The sequence below is a fragment of the Arvicola amphibius genome, chromosome 14 (assembly GCF_903992535.2).
Source record: "Arvicola amphibius chromosome 14, mArvAmp1.2, whole genome shotgun sequence".
Classification (NCBI taxonomy): domain Eukaryota; kingdom Metazoa; phylum Chordata; class Mammalia; order Rodentia; family Cricetidae; genus Arvicola; species Arvicola amphibius.
The window spans coordinates 10,649,909-10,670,034 of record NC_052060.1 but is presented as its reverse complement, the minus strand read 5'-3'; the positions used below and the strand labels follow the sequence as shown (position 1 = coordinate 10,670,034).

The 20,126-nt window shown below is 44.4% G+C and overlaps 1 protein-coding gene across 2 annotated transcripts in view; it reads right to left on the bottom strand.

Annotated features, from left to right (window-relative positions):
* Nucleotides 1–2,163: 2,163 nt before the first annotated feature.
* The window catches only part of Wars2 (tryptophanyl tRNA synthetase 2, mitochondrial), a 71,189-nt gene continuing 53,226 nt past the window's right edge, over nucleotides 2,164–20,126 (bottom strand). For both annotated transcript variants that reach the window (XM_038311288.1, XM_038311290.1), the window contains exons 3-6: nucleotides 14,238–14,318; nucleotides 11,418–11,503; nucleotides 4,613–4,731; nucleotides 2,164–3,242 (exon numbers count right to left, since the gene is read on the bottom strand). In XM_038311288.1, coding sequence (XP_038167216.1) covers nucleotides 2,794–3,242; nucleotides 4,613–4,731; nucleotides 11,418–11,503; nucleotides 14,238–14,318 — 735 coding nt within the window. In that variant the 3' untranslated portion in view covers nucleotides 2,164–2,793. The remainder of the gene's footprint in view (nucleotides 3,243–4,612; nucleotides 4,732–11,417; nucleotides 11,504–14,237; nucleotides 14,319–20,126) is intronic.

Genomic DNA, 20,126 nt, shown 5'->3' with positions numbered 1-20,126 from the left:
TGTGCACACACCTACAAATGTCAGCAAAAATAAAGTGAAATGAAAGTCAAGAGATCCTTGTAAGAAATATTTCCAGTGATGTCCTCAGACTATAGACATCTCTGATGAAGATCTAAAAGATAAAATGTAAGGGCCAGTAAAATGGCTCAGCAGGAAAAGGTGCCTGATGCTAAGCTTTTTGACCCGATTCGGATTCCTGGAAACCCTGTGGTAGAAGAACTGGCTCCCACACACCATCCTCCAACTCTGACAGACATCTAAGGGAAAAGGCAAAAGCACCTTGGCCTGACTTTAGATTTCAGACTTCACCCTGTAGGGTAAAATAAAGTTTAGGTTCACAAGCTGAGAACTTTCCAGTGGCTGAACAAGCTCCTTCCTCAACCATAGAGATAGTTGTTATGCCCCTTTAGTTCTCTAGAAACATCATGGCGGCTGTTCCCAACAATAGAAGGAACAAATGAATCTGATTGGTTGGACTGAAAAGCTTGCATTGTTGACAATGACGGCATGTTCAAGGAAGCCCCTAATCTCTAAATCCTTACTGGTGAACATTGTAACTGAAACTTGGCAACAAATGTTTGTGATGCTTTGTGTTTATAAACCTGCTTCTGCCCCTGCTCGGGGCTGTCAGGAGAAACAAGGCTTCCAAGTCCCTGTCCTGCAGTCCTGATCCATCAGTGACCCTCTTATGTGGTGATTTAATAAAATCGTTGATACCCATGTGTCGCCTTCCCCTTCCTCGTGGCATGGTATAACAACACGCCTTGGCATGATCCTGCTCATAGAAATACAAGCGCTAATATATAAATGAATTAAGAAAACATGCCCCCCTCCAACAACGACAAAAGTAAAATGTACCCTTTCCCTGAGTCAAGTCTGTTTTAATATGGACTTTAGGAAGCAGTGTTTCCTAGTCCCCATTGTCTAACAATGGTATGTGTTGTGAAATTAAGCTTAAAATTCAAATTTAAACATGTGTGTGGAAAAGCATGTGTGTGTGTGTGTGTGTGTGTGGCTGAGCACAGCTGCAGGGAGCCGGTTGTCTCAGGGACTGAACTCAGGGGGTCAGACCTGGTTGGCACCAAGTGCCCTTGCCTGCTGACCCATCTTGTTGACCCTTGCAAAATTAATCGTGATATTAGGCCGGCCTTGGTGCGCAAGCCAGGACTGCCATTTCCACTTTCAGGTGTGAACAGGCAAGTGCAGATCTACGTTCTGGGTGGTCTGTCATTTTCTAGAGACTGTGGCAGACACGAGACAAGAAGCTTCCCTTCACAGGGAATACGGGAGGCTCCAGTTCTCGCTCCCACTGGAGTCCGGCAGAGACAAGCAGGTGTCTGCAATCCAGACGCGAGGCCTTGGGACCCACCTTTCGGGTTTTGCGGGGTAAATGTGACCAAAGCAAGCTAGATCCAGATTTTAAACACATAGCTATTGGCTGAGCTGATACCAACAACATCAGTACTTCAGGCTCTGTCCTCCTAGTACCCACGTTCAAAACTGGAATGTTTGGAGGCCCAAAGCATTGGCGATCACAGCTATTGGGAGCATCCTTAAAAAGCACTAGTTGTGGGAGTAAGGAGAAAAGGCTTCACTCTTGAATTTGCTTCTTGCTTACTGGCCCTGTAGAAGCTAATCCTGTGTTCTGACCCCTGATTTCACCGTGTGTAAAATGTAGCTCCTCTCAGTGTGCTCCAGAGGAAGGGGGAGGTGCTACTAAACTGTGATGAGTGTAAAAATGAAAGTGCCTACTAGGAACACTACTAGTGTTAAACACTACTAGTGTAAAAATGAAAAGTGCCTACTAGGAGCCAGCTGCGGGGGTGGGGGGTGCACACCTTTAATCCCAGGTGGAGCTTGGTGAGTTTAAGGCCAGCCTGGTCTACCGAGCAAGTTCCGGGACATCCAGAGCAACACACAAGCACACACACACACACAAACAACAAAAACAAATAAACAAAAAGAAACCCCTGTCTCAAAAAACCAAAAACCAAACGAACAAACAAAAAAAAGAATACCACTTGGGCCCTGTGTAATAATATAAAATATGAATAAATAAATGGAACTGAGGCAATATAATGACCTCCCGAATCTCTGAATTTAAGAACAGACATTTGTTAGAATAAGCCAGTGTGGTTTCTTACGAAACAAATGTAAATTAAGTAATTATTATATTTTTATTTATTTGTTGCTGCTGCTGTTGTTGTTGTTGTTGTGTGTGTGCTTATACCATGGTGCACAAATGGAGGTCAGAGGACAACCTGCCAGTGTTCTCCTTCCACCATGCTGGGTCTTCCACCATGCTGAGCTCAGACTGTCAGGCGTGGCAGCAGATGCCTTGAGCCTGAGCCATCTCCTGGCTCAGGTTAAGTCGTTCAAATACAGGAGGACAAACATCATCTCAGTGACATGTTAGCTGTAAGCATCAATCTGTCTTTATGAACTCCAAATAGAAAGGGGATTCAGGCTTACAGCACAGGGCCTCTACGCACAGCTTTGAGAAGGGCTCGGAAACAGAGAGAGTGCACCTGTCACAGTAAAGCACACATCGGAGCTCAGACACTGTTAGCTGTGGAGTGCGTGGGAATACTTCAGACCCCCAAATGCGCCTCAGTTAACTGGGGTGTAGACCCGAGTCTGCTTCAGCTCTCCTGATCATAGCATTTGGGTTGGAACTGGAGCATCAGTTGGAAGCCTTCATCAAATGAAGCTAATCATCAAACCAACTGCGTACAGACTAAAATCTGCCCGAGGAAAGCGGTCTTGACTGGAATGCGGTGACTGGCTGAAATTCTACAGGATCCCCACCAATTTCCTCACCTCCTTGAACACAGGGTAAGCTAATTCTTTGGCTTTTGCAGATCCAGCAAGTAAAACCTTCTTTAAATGGTCCTTATCCTTTTTCAGTTTCTCAATCTCACTTCTGATTGGAGCAAATTTCTCAATCACAGCATCTGCCACCAGCAGCTTGTAGCGTGCTGTGTCCATGCCTGCGCCGCTGCGCACCGCCTCCTCCACCGACAGGCCTGACACTGCTGCGTGGATCGCCACCATATTAGAGACGCCAGCTCTGCTGTCTGGCTCGTAGGTGACCTCTGATGTGAAGTCCGTCACAGCCTTCCGGAATTTCCGCACGATCTCCTCTGGGCTGTCTGTTATTCCAACGGTGGCCAATTTGTCAGGGTCCGATTTTGACATTTTGGCAGAGGGGTCACGGAGGGATTTCACTTTCTTCATAGACGCTAGGGAAAAGACACGTCATCAAGAATGTTAGAGTCTAGATCAAAAACCACCAGAGATATTATCTGATTGCATAAATTGCATACCTGAAGAATTTGAGCAATTTATCAAGTGTGGAGGTAAAGACACCAGAAACAGGTCTTGTTTAGTGCAGCATCTGCAGCACAGATCAGCAGTGATTCATCCAGTATATAACTGACAGAAATGGAATTATGTTGGCTATATTACTTATTCTGTGCACACTAGTGGGTTCCAGGGAACCCAGGTCCCCAGCCTTCCATGGCGAGTGCCTTTATCCTCTAAGCCATTTCTTAAGCTCTGTGAACACCTCATATATTTTTTTAAATTTTGTGTTTGTAGATGTTTGTGCAGATTCACATGTGTCATAGTGAATCTGTGACCACAGGACAACTTCTGAGACTCTGTTTTGGTCATCCACTTCGTTTTGAGGCCGGCTATGGCTTCCTTCTGCCATGAGGCAGCATATCCTAGGCTAGCGGGCGATTCTCCTGTCTCCACCTTGTTGTAGGAATGCTGAGACTTTAACCATCTGTGGCAATCCTTCCATGTCGCTACACAGTTACATACTTACAGACACATGCACACACACACACAGAAACAGTCACAGAAACACACACACAGAGGGGGATGGTAAGCTGTGCTTCATAAACCAGTGTTAGTGATAACTGCTCAGGCTATGGCTATTAATGAGGAAGTAGGTAAAAAAGCCATGGGTCGAACATTGAAATCTTACTGCAAAAATGGAGGTGACGTCAGTGCATGGGATACCCTAGCAGAGCTGAGGCTGGCATTTGAGATGCAGGGTTAGGTGTCTGTCCTAGCTCTCCTCTTCATTCAGGAAACATCTGGGGATCATCAGTTCTCTCTCGTTTGTCTGGACTATGACAGAGCAGTTCTCATTCTCCTGACCGTTGTCTCACTGTGAATGCTAAGAAGTGTGAAGTACGTGGGTTTTAGGATCAGCAGAGCTGACAGGGCTCAGCTCTGGGATAACTAGACACGTGACTTGGACACAGCGTGAACCCTGATGAGCCTTGGTCTGCTTATGTGTAAAATAGGGCATGTAATTTGCTCTATCAAATAAAATCTTTATTTTATAAACACAATTTATTGACATATATTTTAGAAACTAAAAATTATGATTTTTAAAGTTTCTCCCCATATTTCACATTTTTTTTTCTAGAATCCAGTATCACCTTCTAGTCCCACATAATCCCAAACAATAAGGATTTCAGCTAAGAATCCTGAAGTCTGTCAGTGAGAGAGCCAAATTTAGTTCCAAGAAAGTTCCAGGTCTCTAGCCCACTCTTCAACACGAGCCCAGTTTCATAATCATCTGGTTGCTACTTACTGAGAATGGACTTGGGCAATGGAAAGAACTCCCCATACTTCTGGTTGAAACTTTGAGCTAGATCCTGGACAAGTTCCATGTGCTGGACTTGATCCTCCCCGACAGGAACGTGTGTGGACCTTTAATAAAACACAGACAGAGAAACTCAGCAAGGCTCCTTCTTAGCCGGAAATGGTATTGCAAGCAGCTGCGTGTCCTGTGCCTACTTCACCGTTGGTGTTCAACAAATGGTCACCAACTACAGAGGGAACACGGAGACCCGAGTCTTTATCAGTGTGTCAGACAAATGCTGAGGACATGTGTGTCTGCTCCGGTTCTGTTTCTCCCATCGCAAAAGAGTGCAGCCATCAACACCAGCGTGACAGGATCTTGCCGGGAGGGAGCCATGGCATCTTCAATGGCACATGCTCTGCGTATAATTGTGTCTAAAAGCCACTCCTCATCCCTCACCCAGTCAGCACAGATCACTCCAGCCTGGACCAGATGCTTTTACCTCAGAGCTGCGGCTCACACTTGAAAGACACCCCACCCATTCTTCAAATTAGAGATGGCAGACAGCTCTTCCGGCCAGAGCCTTTCCTCCTCATCAAATGATTCAAGATCTTTCAGCAATATGCGTCTCCATGTTCGAGGAACTGTAATCGGAGGACAGCTAATATGTGATGGGGAATGTCAATGGAAATCTCAAAGCACAATGCAGATGGGTCTAAGAGAGCAAACTGCTGGGCGTGTGAAGAACACACTGACATTGATGTAAATTATGAGAGTCTAGGTTCAAATGCTACCTACTTCCACAGATGCACTGATCTGTAAGGATACAGCAACCCGGTAAAGGCTGATGTTCCAGGCACTGGGTTGACTCTCGAGGACTGACAGACAGATAACAATGATGATCACAATGATCACGAAAGAAGGAGAAAGACATACCTAAGCCACCTTTGTCACCTCACTGTAGCTGCTTCGAGAGAGCAAAGTAAATGATTTGAGAGAAGGAACTAAGGAAACTTGAGTTTTATCTAAAAATTTTTATTTATTAAGAAATGAGGACGTGGAAAAAAAAACCACGCAGAACACAAAGAATTTATTTATGATGGTATCATTCCTGCACGCATAGTTCAAAGCACAGACTCCTGGGGTGGAGATGGGTGACTTCAATGGTTAATGCTGGGCTGTGGGGTCAGGTTTGATAAAAACAGCTACAGCTTCTGACGGAGGAAGACGCAGTGAGTAAGCATCGCGGGCCCTCCCTCTTTGCAAGCCTTCATTTCCTCTGCAAACAGAGACAACGATGGCACCTCCTCTTCCGGCTGTTTTTAGGGTTACCAAGGGTAGCTCCTGAGAGGAAACACTCAATACATGGAAGCAACTGATATGACAATCACTCATTGTCATATCAATGACGTTGGATACGACGAAGGACAAAATGCCAAGAGATGTAAATGGCCGTATGAGAGGCATACTGGTTTCTCTAATAAGATCACCTTTATTTTAATGGCCAACCCTGCAAAACAGAAAGACCAATGCTCCACCCCAGAGATGGCCATAGACCTGGGGACAATCCAGATTTGGGTACAAACTATATGTGAAACTGACAGGTGATCCCCAAATGCAAATTATAAACTGCATAGGACTCCTGAGAACTCTGACCTAAGAAAGCCAGAACACTGAGTGAAGAGGTGAACCAGGAAGTAGTGCTTCCTCCTCTTCGGAGGTCAGCAAAAGCATTTCCGGAAACTGCAGAGGACCTGGGAGAGCTAAAGCCACTGGAGCAAAAGGCCAGTGGCTCACCGCGTGTTAGAAGTAGCATGGTTACTTGGTACCCTCTGCTCAGCACGGGCTCCGCTCTGGGGTCCACAAGCACACAGCCTGCTTTTGTCAATTCCTCTTCGACTGGTCTTTGCTACTCCTACCTAGTAGTTATACTGACGCCCATAAGCAGAGGTCACCTTGGCTCCCTGAGCCCAAATTAGCCAACCGAGCAGGTTAAAAAGCAGTTACAGTAGCCCATAGGAAATCACACTGGACTGCAACTAACACAGAAAAAACAATTACCATAATCAATACACTTTAAGCACATCAAAATGAATATTTCCACATGTCAAAATGGTTCCAGATTCACAAAGTCACCCCCTAAACAGAAAACACATTTAGTTTTCATAATGACACCGTGTGCGTCTTGCCTTATGTCGGATCCTTGACTCTTTTCTTACAGTTCTGTGGGGTTTTGATTTTTTTTTATAAGAGGATTAAACACATTTTAATTTTTTTCACCTGGTCCCATTGCTCCACGTGGCATTTGCATCTGACTCTGGTTTGTTTGTTTCTGGTCCCTCCTCCCGCTGCGGCCGCTGCCGCTTTCACCTCCTGTAATTTATCTTGGCCTTTGCTTCTCATCCGCTGGGTTCACACTCTACATTATCCCGCCTGTCTTTGATTCCACTCACTTATGGGGCTTATTCTCTTCACGTTTTCAGCCGCTCTCCTCACAGTCTGCCTTTCACTTCAAATAATTTAGGGCTGCGCTTTTTAAAATTTATATCCAACATAATGATATCCATATTAATACGTCCACTCTTCCTCCCCTGCCTTTTCATTCCCTCTCACCCTGGCTGTGCTTTCTCAGACACAACATAAAACAAAAGTCTTTCATAATTTTGATTGTTATAACTTCTGTCACATAATAATGCCTCTGATCTTCTTCTCTGGTGACTGAACCGCTTTTCTCCTGCTTCGATCCTTATTGCCTGGAGGTTTGCTTGGGCTCTGCCCCGCCCCTTTGGCAGCATCAGTGTCCAGATGAATGATCATTGCCCGTGGAGATCTTGCTTTCCTACTGGCTTGGCTGTGCCTGTGGGGTTTCAGAACTGCTGCCTTTACTCGGCAGGCCGGGAAAGGGGTCCGGGGTTGTCTTTTCTGTCACAAAGGGCTGGTTTCTCCTCACTGACTGCTTACTGGACATGTGGCAGTGACTCTCCATCATAGCAATTACGTATTAGACACTGATACTCAGTAGACACTGAGAGGAGCTGTGACTTCCGATGAGGCCTCTCCTAGTACTGCCCACCTCAAGCAGGGCAACAGCGTAGTAAATGTGTGGTTACCCCAACACAGGACCCACGCACACTCCATCTACTGTGAAGGTGTATTTCTTCTACTTTACCATCACTACCATGCTCGAGGCTGGTAAAACAGCCTGGCAACAGACTGGCCCAGCTGCTGTCCTCCCTTTAATTCATCCTTGCATTTAAGGTTTCCTTTGGAAAGCATCGATGACACCCAATTTGCTGGGTCCTTAAATTCCACCGACAGCTTCCCATTCTGGGAGCACACATTGGTTAGTTTGTTGTCAACCACAGTTCCCTGCCCTCTGTGAGCTCCCAGTGTCAGGGGCCAGAGCCTAGAGATTCTGCGCCTCACACTCTGAGTCCTTTCAGTGGAGTTTGGTTTCACAGAGCCATGTGCACTATAGCTGTTCCAGAAGAATGGAGAAGGGATGCCCATTCAGGCAGCACGGCAGAATGAAGTTGGTGCCGTGGCTTCCAGGACCATGAAAGAAAGATTCCAGGCCAGCCTGGGCTCACTGGATAAAGCTTAAGAACCCTAAAATTTTAAGACTAGCTTTAAGAAAGCATACTCCCAGGGTAGCACTTCCAATCCCAGACAACAGGAAGACTCTCAAACTGAAATTCCAGGCCACTTATTCTCCTGTCTACCTTTTTATTTCTGGATTGTACTTTAACTGTTCCCCAGAGACCATGTGCTAAAGGCAAGGGCCCAGTCTATGGTGCTACTGGGAGGTGAGGGATCACTTAGGAGCAAGCAGGCTAGAAAGAAATTAGGTCATTGGGGTGTGGCCCTGGAAGGTGATTTGGGGACCCTGGTCTGCCTTTCTATCCCTGTTTCTGGTCACCATGGAATGAAGCAGCTGGACTGACATCAATGAGGCCAACCAATCACATTCTGAAACTGCTGACTCCGGCTGACTCACCTCAGGCGTTTTGTCAGCACTAAAGCAGCCGACTAACAGAGTTTGGCTTTCTACGTACAGCTTTTAAAGGCCCACCTCCTCATTCTGTGTCATTTCAGACTTTTTTAAAACATGTATTTACTGTGTGTGTGTGTGTGTGTGTGTGTGTGTGTGTGTGTACGCACATGTGCGCGGTATGCTTGCAGTCACAAAATAACTTATGGGAGTCAATGCTATCCTTCCACATGGGTTCTTCGGCTGTGCTTAGGTTGTCAGACTTGGAGACAAGTGCCCTGCCTGCTGAGCATGCTCACTAGGCCCATCTTATCTTCTGATTTATGGTCTCAGCTTTTTCTTCTGTTTCTCCTCAAATCCTTGGGAAGCATACATATTCTGTCTATGCAGAATTAACAGATTTTCTCCGAGAGCTAATTTCTCTCTTTTTAAAATTTAAAAATTATTATTTATTGTTACTATTTATTATAAGTTTTGGTGGTTTCTCACTACACTTCTTCACCCTGAAAGCTAATTTTTTAGTGTGGAAAATGGGGAGAGATCTCACCCACCTATCTTACAGAGCCATCATGAGAAATTTGAATGGCATGTATCTACCAGCTATTAGGATGCTCTGGAGACCACTGCTCAACACCTCTCAGTCTTCCCTTCTCTTCCCTCCAGCGGCGTGTACAGCAGCACTGCCTAGAATTATTGCATCACAAGTACTTAGAAAATCCTGCTGAATATAAATACATTGTTCATATCTCTCTCTATGTGTATATATATATATATACACACACACACATAGATATATACAAGAAGTTAAACAAAAATGAAGAAAAATAAATATTTACTTAATATGTGGCCAGCTATTTAATTTTTTGAGAATACCAAGAGTATCACATTTACATTGACATCCTTTCCATTCTTTTCTCCCCCTCCAGCTCTTCCCATGTTTACTCCAACTCTCTCTTAAATTTATGACCTCTTCTTCTATAATTATTGTTACACACAGATAGACTGACCGATACACACACACACACACACACACACACACACACACACACGCACACACTCCCTCCTTACTGAGTCCACTGAGTGTTGCTCCTATGTTTATGTGGTTAGGACAGACCAGTTGTGCCTGGAAACTATCAGGGGGCTTGTCCCTGGAGAAGACTGAGTCGCCCTCTTTGCCTAAAGCTCTTCATCTGAGGGTGAACCCATCTAAGACTTCTCCTATTCACACTGGTGTGTCATCTGGTGTTGTCATTATGTAGGTCTTGTTTAGGTGACCATATTGTTGAGATGTCATGGGTAGAGCTTCCCTATCATATCTAGAAGACATTATATAGCAGCTGGCCTTCTGGTCCTCTGATGGTTAGTTATTTAAAATTAGGCATTCAGAGCTGGAGAGATGGCTCAGAGGTTAAGAGAACTGACTGCTGTTCCAGAGGTCCTGAGTTCAATTCCCAGCAACCACATGTTGGCTCACACCCATCTATAATGAGATCTGGCGCCCAGAACACTACATACATAATAAATAAATTAAAAAAATAAAATTAGGCACTCAGATAAGCAAGAAATGTATGAATAAAAATTAAGAACTTTTGCTGTTTTGTAATTTTTAAGTGTTCTTTCTTCATATATTTTATATATATATATATATATATATTCAACATACACTATTATCATCAATACTATTTTGATAGTGCTAGCGACTGAACCTAGGGCTTCATGCACACTAGGCAAGCTCTCTACTACTGAGTTATATCACCTACCTTCTTTATACTTTTATTTTGGGACGCGGTCTCACTAAGTCACTCAAGCTAGCCTTGAACTTGTGACCTTCCTGCCCAGTCTGATGAACAGCTGGGGTCACAGACCTGTACCTCCAGGCTTGGCTTAAATTTCTGTTATTTATCATATTCTCCGGATAATATCATCTCAGCTCGCCATTCCTGGGTTCCTATGGAAACAATTACATGTCTTTCATAAGCTTATCTGAAACTGCTTCTCCATTCCTGGCCCAGTGTTTGTTCTCTGGCCTACCGTACCACTCATTCTAATGCTGACTTTGACAAAAACAAATACAAAACCTTTATTTGACTTGCACCAGCATTTTATGCAGAGGACACACAGATTTTCTGGTGGGTAGAAACCACCAATATTTTACCCATACTTCAATCTATCAACCTACCTATGTTTGTAATATAAATATTCCTAGACACGACTTTTCCCAAATACAGGAAGATGTGAAACAAAACAAAAATAAACAGAAAATACTCCCAACTGCATAGGTGGTCTAGCCTGAGACTAGACAGAAGGGAACACTGGGCTGTTTCTCTTAGTAAAGGGGCATGCAGATGTGCACATCTGTAATCCAACCATGGCATTAGATCTGGCATGTAATTTCTAGGCTTGGTCTATAAGGTTGAGTGGCCGTTTTACTTTTCTGATCCTCAAGCAAGTTTTATTTATTAAAATGATGATAAACTCCGCAAGGCTATTAGGATTCATGCAGAGATGACTCAGACAGGTCCCTAACACATAGTAGGCCCTCCGCACTAGCTCCAAACACTGAAACACACACAGATTTAGTTCGCAGTGCTGCCTGGTACATTTGATCCTTTCTGTAGCCCCTTCTCCGCAAGTAAGACCTTTCCCTGACGTGTTAAGACTACTATTGTGTGGCACATGCCTGCAATCCCTGCACACGCTCACCATGAGCCTGGGCTGCCCAGTGCGACCTTGCCGTGAACAAACCAGCGACACTCGCACACGGCCTTTCTTCTCATGGGGAGAGTACATAGGCCCCAGAGCAGGGCTGGCCTCCCTCCTTACTTGTAGCACAGAATGTCCGCCGCCTGCAGCACCGGGTATGTGAGCAGGCCCACTGTCCCATCATGCTTCTGCCTTGCAGCCTTAGCCTGTAGAAACAGGAGAGAAGAGAAAGAAATATGACTTGGACCCGATTATACTGCTCAGTTAAGACACGTTGAAGGGAAGCCAGGAGTGCTCTGGAGGTCCTGCAATAACACACATTCGGGGCCTTTAGCCACTCCGGCATCACCTGGCTGCTTACCATGGTCATGCTCTGGGTTCCAGGACAAGCAAGGGCAACTTTTTGCCATTTGTATCTAAGTTTATTCTTGAAGCTGGGGCAAAGCCCACCGAAGCTCTACCACTGAGCTACACACAGGGCCCCTTGCCCCCGGAGGGATCCTGGACCACCTCTATTTCACTTCCATTTCACTAAGGACAAAGGAATTTCCTAGATTCCAAGTCAACTATGTTCAGAAATGAACTATGTTCACAAAGCCTGATGTGCCAAGCTCCACCCCCACGACCCACAATCTGGAAAGAGAGAGCAGATTCCGGGAAGGTGTCCTCTGGTCTCCACATGCCATTGCTCACCTTCCCCCCCCCCCCAGACATGATAAATAAAAACATTTAAAAAGATTAAAAACTGAAATGGTGTTGCATTACATTTACAGATACATTTCCACTTATTTATTTATTTATTTATTTATTTATTTATTTATTTATTTATGTGTGTGTGTGTGTGTGTGTGTGTGTGTGTGTGTGTATGGTCTTGTGCCTTTACGTGTTGGCATGACTGAAGGTACATGCCAAAAGCTTTCATGGAGAGGTCAGAGGACAACTTTTGGAGAGCCAGTTCTCTCCTTCCACTGTGGGCTTTAGGAACTGAATCCAGGTCATCAGGCTAATGAGAGTCATCTTGCTGCCCAATTTGAGGATATATTATTACTATTATTTTTTATTTATCTATTTGTGTGTATTTATGTATGTGCATGCCACATGTGAGTAGGTGCCTGCATAGCCAGAGAGAGGGTGTAGGATCCCCTAAAATTGGACATACAGGCTGTTGTGAGCCACCTAATGTGGGTGCTGGAAGAGTAAAAAAGATCTCCTGAGCCGTCTCTCCGGCCCTTTACTTTTTATATCAGCATGCTGGCCTTGCAGTCACACAGGAGGCAAGGCGCTGTAGAGAACACTAGTGCTTACTGAGTGCTCTTAATCTGCAACCCACGCTCTATCCACCCACCCTCCAGATAACCCACCTCAGCAGCCCTGTCCCACCCTCACACCACTCCTCCTGTGCTCACTGTTCCCACTCTTCACACCACTCTTGTGCTCACAGTCTCTGCCCTTCACACCACTCTTGTGCTCACAGTCTCTGCCCTTCACACCACTCCTGTGCTCACTGTCCCCGCCCTTCACACCACTCCCCCTGTGCTCATGTCCTGCCCTTCACACCACTCCTCATGTGCTCACTGTCCCCGCCCTTCACACCACTCCCCCTGTGCTCATGTCCTGCCCTTCACACCACTCCTCCTGTGCTCATGTCCTGCCCTTCACACCACTCCTCCTGTGCTCACTGTTCCCACTCTTCACACCACTCCCCCTGTGCTCACTGTCCCTGCCCTTCACACCACTCCTTCTGTGCTCACGGTCCCCATCGGAATTGCCCTTTGCATATCTTCCCAGGATACTGAAATTCTGCCTCAGAGAACTTTTTACACTTAATTATTAGATTCAATCAGAATTTAGTAGTATAATGTACTAAAATATCAAAGTCTTGCCTAAAATTAAAATATGTTAGAGAGTCTTATAAGATCTTTGTTTCCAGTTCCTGGCACATGGTCAATCTGCAGCCTCCCCATTAGTATCTTATTTACCAGTTCTTTGGACATTCACAAGATACCAATTTTTGTTGTAAGCAATAGAATAGACATTCATTTTTCCTAGTTCTGGATGCCAGGGAAGTACAGGATTAAGACAAAGACTAGAGCTAGAAAAGAGAGCCCCTGCCACAGCCCACACCCCACCTCCAAGACTGGCCAGTGGTGCTTTTGTGTGTGTGTCCTTATTTCCTTTGTGAGAGAGGTGAAGGGGCTTATTTTAGAACAACAATCCCACTCACGAGGGACCCACCCTTTCCATCTGACCACCTCTCAAAGTCCCGGCTGCTGGGGGTTGGGTTTCAAGGTAAGGATCTGGGAAACAGGAATCCCTGTATCCAAACCAGGCACAGGCACTTCGGGGGGGTGGGGGGGCTTCTCTCTGCAGTTTAGGGAATGGCTTCTGAGGAAATGAACGGCCCTGAAAATATGCTCAAAAGAAGCTGAAACTACAGTGAGTGCTGATATAATTGGAGCTACCTAATTCAAGTTAGCCAATTGCAAAAGTAAATGGCAGTGAAACACTATGAATCACCTAATTTATCTTCTTAGTGGAACTTCTTTGGACTTGAACCGTTGCCTAGGCTCAACTTGTTTAAATGTTAAAAGTATTGTCTCTTCTCCCCATAGAGAAAACATTCTTTCCAGGGTACTTGTTAGTTCCAGGGGGTATTGGAGGCACAATCAGGGACCAGTACTCTAGAGATTCTGATTGTTCGTTAACTATAATGTAGTAGGTTCAAAGCCATTCCCAAATCTATCCAAATACAGATATAACAAATAGGTCCGAAGCCGGAGTCCTGGAGAACCACACTGTGACGTGGAGAGGTGGATGATGCTGCTCCAGCCTACAGTGAATGGTGGACCAGGGTGGCGAGTCAACTCAGGACGCCTAGAACCTGGCACAGCAACAAACAGACGCCTTCCTTTCCATTAACAATCTTGTCCTGGCATTTACCTTCCACTGGTGTAAATGCTGCAGCCGGGGCAGTCTGACCATGCAGGTGAGGATCCAGCTTAACTGAGTGTGTTCAGGTACCTAAGGGAAAAAATAGTAATAACAAAAAACAGTAAAAAAAATATATATATATATATAGTCAATGTCTTCTTGCACAAAAGCAGAAATAATTAGACAAGATGGATAGCTCAAATAGTTGAGAATGACCCAAGTCAAAGTTATTAAAATGAAACAGGTGAAGGGCCGGGCTGTTATTTCTGATGCATAGACCCTTAGGTCAAGGAGAAGAATATGAATATATATATATATCCACCACTGCTCCACTGCTACTGCTAAAAACACCCATCCCAACTAATACAAATACCAGTCTATTGTTTAATTTCTCAACATCCCTAGTAAGGAGGTGACCAGGGATGTTTCAATATCTTCAATATGGATTTCACTACATCCTAGGGGACCCATCCCCTTGAAATGTCAGGCTTGTCAATAAATCTCCTTTCCTCACCTCTTTCTTCTCTTGTCTCTCCCCTCCCCTTCATTCTCCTCTCCTCCCCTTTCTTGCCCTCCCTTCCCCATCCAAAGTCCTCTTTGATCCTCTTTAAATCCATGATGATAGCCAAAAAACTTTTCATGTAGACAGCAAAGAAAGGCACCTAACTCCAGTGAAAAGTTTGGCCTGTTCAGATCTGCAGTGATGAGAAAGCGGACTGACTGCATCACCTGTCCCCAAAGGAGAGTTGTAAAGATCCTAGCTCTTCTTCTTTTGAGTCTTTCTTCACTTTCTTTTCTTTCTTTTTTGTATTGTTTTGTTTTCCTGACCCCACCACTAATCAACAAGAAAATACAAACTCTCCTCAACCTAGTTTTATTTGAATCAAGCTTAATCAAGTAAGCAAAACCTGGCAACAATTGGGATGATTCCTGGGCCCAGGCCATATTCTAACTGATGACCTAGAATGTGCGTCCTAAGAATCCCATTTCTGGGCCCTGGGGATTCCGAGTCTATTGATTGTGGCATTCTGTGTCCATATGATTCCCTTAAAAAGCAGAGACTCTTGCCAATTCTGCAAAGTGGCCCCAAATGTGTTCTCTGTGGGTTTTGCAAAGGGAACATAAAGGGATGGGGATGAACCAGCTCAGGCCTGTTTCACTAGCAAGGAGCCGACATCTGGAGCAAGACAGTTTCTCTTTTTTTTTTCCCCCTTCAAGTTAGAGAGAAGGAAGAGTTGTTTTTCACGTATTTGACAAGGAATCGCTTTTAAAGTTTTGCGAGTGGCTGGGTGGAATCTGTCATCTTTCTTCTAAGGGGTTTCAGGGAAGGCAATGGCTATGACAACACTGCCCCAGAAAACTGCCAACTGCTGCTGCGGACAAACAAGCGGTAACCCAGCATGTCGCCAAGAGGATTAGCGTGGCTTCCATTCACCGCGAAAAGGCATCCCATCCATCCGAGCACAGCTAACAAGCACTAGGCGCGGGGAAGAGTGCCATTGAACGGAGGGAAGGAACGAGAGCACAGCGAGGGAGTGTGGGTGATACCTGCGAAGAAGCAAGAAAGGCTCAGCCTTGACGACATGATAAAAAGCTTCCCACTGTGTCTCCATGAATGACAGTATTTTGCTTGGAATAGCTTTTTGTTTGGCCAGATGGAATGAGAATTATTTAACATTCTGCAGAGATTTTGATGTTTTCAAATTAGCATTAGATTAATTCAAATAGATTCCAGTAGAGAAAATAGGTAAAAGGTCAAGGCCAATTAACTTTTTGCCGTTCACCTTCAATCATTATAAGAGAAATAATATGAGAAGTAATTGTCACAGTCAAGACAATCACACGGAGAGGTGATTTCTATTTGAAAAAAAAAATTTAAAGTGGTAAATACTTAAATTTATTATTTTCCTATGCTGCGAAGCCACAAACAAAACAACTATGTGATCTGTTTTAGCCACAGACAAAGTCAGGGCAGGGAATTGGCCTATTCGCCATCTACGAACAAGACTGCACCCATCCACAGAACAAAGCACAAGCGTTCTTCAGCCACTGCAGTTTGCCTGCCTTGTTCGTCCCTGTAAATTACAGGCTGGTGCACGGTATATACATACTAGGCACTGGCTGCAAGTATGAACCTCACCAGAAGCTGCAGAAAGAACAGAGTTGCAAACCAACTTGTTGATACAGGGAAAAGCAGTATAAAGAAAACAGCTGCAATAAATCATAGTAGGTGAAGGGTAAGACAACCACCCAAGGTATGAAGGACACATAAGGATGGCAGTGGGGCTTAAAGCTTTGTCTTGAGAGCTAACTTGGCTAATTCTATTGGGGGAACACAGGTACTTTTATACCCTTGGCAGAAGCATGGTCCTCTTTAGAGGAAAGGCTGTCTGTCCCCTTGGACTGAGTGTGTAGCTTCAGGAGGAACTTGCAGGAGGGAGGAATGGGTCCCTTGCCCAGCTATCCAGATCACCTCACACCCAAGAGCTTTTGTCCTTCGAAGGAGTTGATCTGGGTCTGAATCCTAGTTCTGTTCCTTAGCTAGATTACTCTGGGTAACTAGATACTCTATGGGCTTCAGTTTCATTATTGACAAAGGAAGGGTAACAGTAGTATCTCCCTGAGACTGCTTAGAACAATACCTAGCACAAAGTCAATTACTATAGGTACTAAAAAAATACTGTCTCCCCATTCCACATGTCTTCCCCTCCCTTTTTGCTCTTGTTCTCTCAGAAGCTGGCCTTGTTGCCTTCCCTCAGACACACTCCTACCTCAGTGGCTTTTCGTTGGCTCTTTTCTCTGAGGGAATTCTCCTTTCTAACTCCTTCACCTTAAGTCTGCTCAACCATTAGCAGATCCCACCATTAGAAACAGCCACCTTTTACCCTCCTATCTCATTGCAAGTGTAGCGGATTCCTTTTTCACGTCACTTATCACCTAATCTGATGGTCTGAAGGAGAATGGCCTCTATAGGTTCAAATGGATTAGAACATATGGCCTTGTTGAAGAAAATGTGTCAGTGGGGGAGGACTCTTCCGATTCCCAGTGTGCTTGTGAGTCAAGATGTGAACTCCCAACTGCTCCTGCCACCATGCCGTTTCTTTGCCATCATGGACTGTAGCCCTCTGAAAATGTAAAACAATTAAACAACTTCTTTTATAAGTTGCATTGATCATGGTGTATTGCTGCAGCAATGAAAGTAACTGAACCTTCTAATATAATTTACTGTTGTTTTATGCACTATTGTTGTTATTTATTTCTCTAATCCAACAGAATTAAAGATTTTTATTTGAATTATTCACTGGCACAGCATAAGTACTTAGCAGAGCACTTACGATTTCCATATATTCATTGAATACTTGCGAAACTTATGAACAAGATTACAAGCTCACTAATAGAGAAATGACAAAAATCAAGTGTGATCATGCAATGATACATGTGGCTGTTACAGTTAATTCAACTGTCAACTTGATTTGATTAAGGTGTTAAAAGGTAGAGTAACAGGTATGTTTCTGAGCAGTTTCCCCAATGATCACTATCTGAGGAGGGAAGACTCACATGAATGTAGGTAGCACTGCCCTAAGCTGACGATCTAGAGGGTAAAGATAGAAAAAGTGGGGCTGGGGAGATGGCTCAGCGGTTAAGAGCACTGACTGTTCTTCCAGAGGTCGTGAGTTCAATTCCCAGCAACCACATGGTGGCTCACAGCCATCTGTAATGAGATCTGGTGCCCTCTTCTGGCCTGCAGCATACATGCAGGGAAAACTCTGTATACATAATTAATAAATAAATCTTTTTTTTAAAAAATGGGAAAAGTGGATACTGACATTCTCCTCTGTTTCCAGGTCCACTGAGATGTGAGCAAGCAGCCACAGGATCCTGCTGCCACAGCTGCAAACCGTCCGTGCCCCCATGCTTTCCCAGCCAAGATGCACTGTACTCTCAAACTGTCACAGTCATCCCTTCCTTCCTTAAGGGGCTTCTTCTCAAGCATCTGCTGACAGCAACGAGGAATGTACTGAATGCAGTGGCTTCCTGACAGTCTGCACAGCAAAAGAGACCAGCCAGATTGGAACCTCCAGACAGATCACAGAAACAACTGCTCTTCTAGGTGGTGCACACCTTAAGTCCCAGTTCTTGGGAGGCAGAGGCAGCAGGCTCTCTGGGAGTGCCAGGCCAGACAGTGCTACAGAGTGAGACCCTGTCACAAACAAAAAACTTTGCCAAACCCAAATCACTCCAGACCAAAACCAAATAAACTATTCTGTGAAAAGAGAAAACTGTGAAAGGTACCACACTACATTACTTTTGCAAAATGTTCTTAAGTCACAAACCCAAAAAGCATTATATATTCTCAATGGAATTATAAGTACAAAATATGAGTTTGTGGGAAAATAAGTATCAATTATGAGCCACACTGATCATACGAAGGTCAAGATCGTGGCTGTCTATGGTGAAAGGAAAAGGATATGATGAGGAGAGATGGCAAGACCGTACAACTCCATCTACAATTGGGAAAGTTTATGGGGTTGGAAAGATGAAGCGCTGGCTGCTCTTCCAGAGGACGTGGGTTCAATTCCCAGGACCCACATGCTGACTAAAACCCATCTGTAACTCTAGTTCCGGGAAATTCTACCTCTTCTTCTCGCACCAGACACACGTGATACACACACATACAGGCTAAGCACAAATACACATAAAAATAAAAGTTTATGGTTGTGTGTGTGTGAGGGAGAGAGACAGAGACAGAGAGACACACACAGAGAGAGAGAGAGACTATGAAAACCAGAGAGGCCGGCACTGGGTATCTTTCATCTATTGTTTCTTCACATTTTTTGAGACAGGGTCTCTCACTGAATCGGGTATCATCGATTTGGCCATCCTGGTTGGTCAGTGAGCCCTTGCAAGGATCCACCTATCTCTGCCCACTTAGTGCCAGGGTTACAGATGTACAACTGGCTTTAATGAGGGTGACAAGGAGGAGAATCTGCGTCCTCAAGTTTATAGGTAGGTACCTTACCAACTTAATCATCCTATCAGCTCCATCATCCGTAACATTTTTTAAACTAAAAGGAACTGAAAGTAATATGAGAAGATATTAACAACATGCATCTTTGTGCCGAGAACATAGATGTTCCTTATGCCATTATCTGTATTTTACTGTATTTTTAAAATAATAAAGAAATTAAGAAAAAGAGCCCAAGGAAGCTGATTCCAAAATATGTACTTGCTAGATATCAATCATACCTAGCCAATGACCCAGTTCGGTAATTCTTGGGTCAGAACTCTAACACACCCTCAGGGTCCCTCAGGACGTCCCTCTTTTCCATGCAAATGCTACCCTCCCATGCATCAGGTCCTGGAAACTTTAAGTTAGGACGTTTGGAAGACTATTCAGACTCACAAACTCCCATTTACTGCTTCCTCTCGGAAACGTGCAATTTCATGCTGAGTTATTTTTATTAGACTCTTATCATCCCCATGACAAATCCCTTTAACAAGAACCTTGTTTGGGGATCTGATTTTAATTAAAAGGACGTTCTATCAACGATCCACTCTCACTCTCCTCAAATGGATTGCCTCCTGTCAGGACTTGAAATGCCAGTGAGTATTGGTCCGTATATATCATGAGTTCACCTTTTCTCTGTCCAACATTTCCCAAGCTAAATATGCTGATTCTATCTGCCTGTTCCTAATTCAAAAGTCACTCCACCTAAGTCCTGGGGTTCATTGGATGCATACATCCTGCACATACCTCTCCTTAATCTGAAGCATTGTATCAGCTTTAAGGACAAACTGGGTAGGAGTTGCTCTTGATTTGAAGTGCCTCCCACACATTGTCTCTCCTTTTACCGTCTGACACCTACAGATCATACTTCACTTTGTCTCTTTCCATTG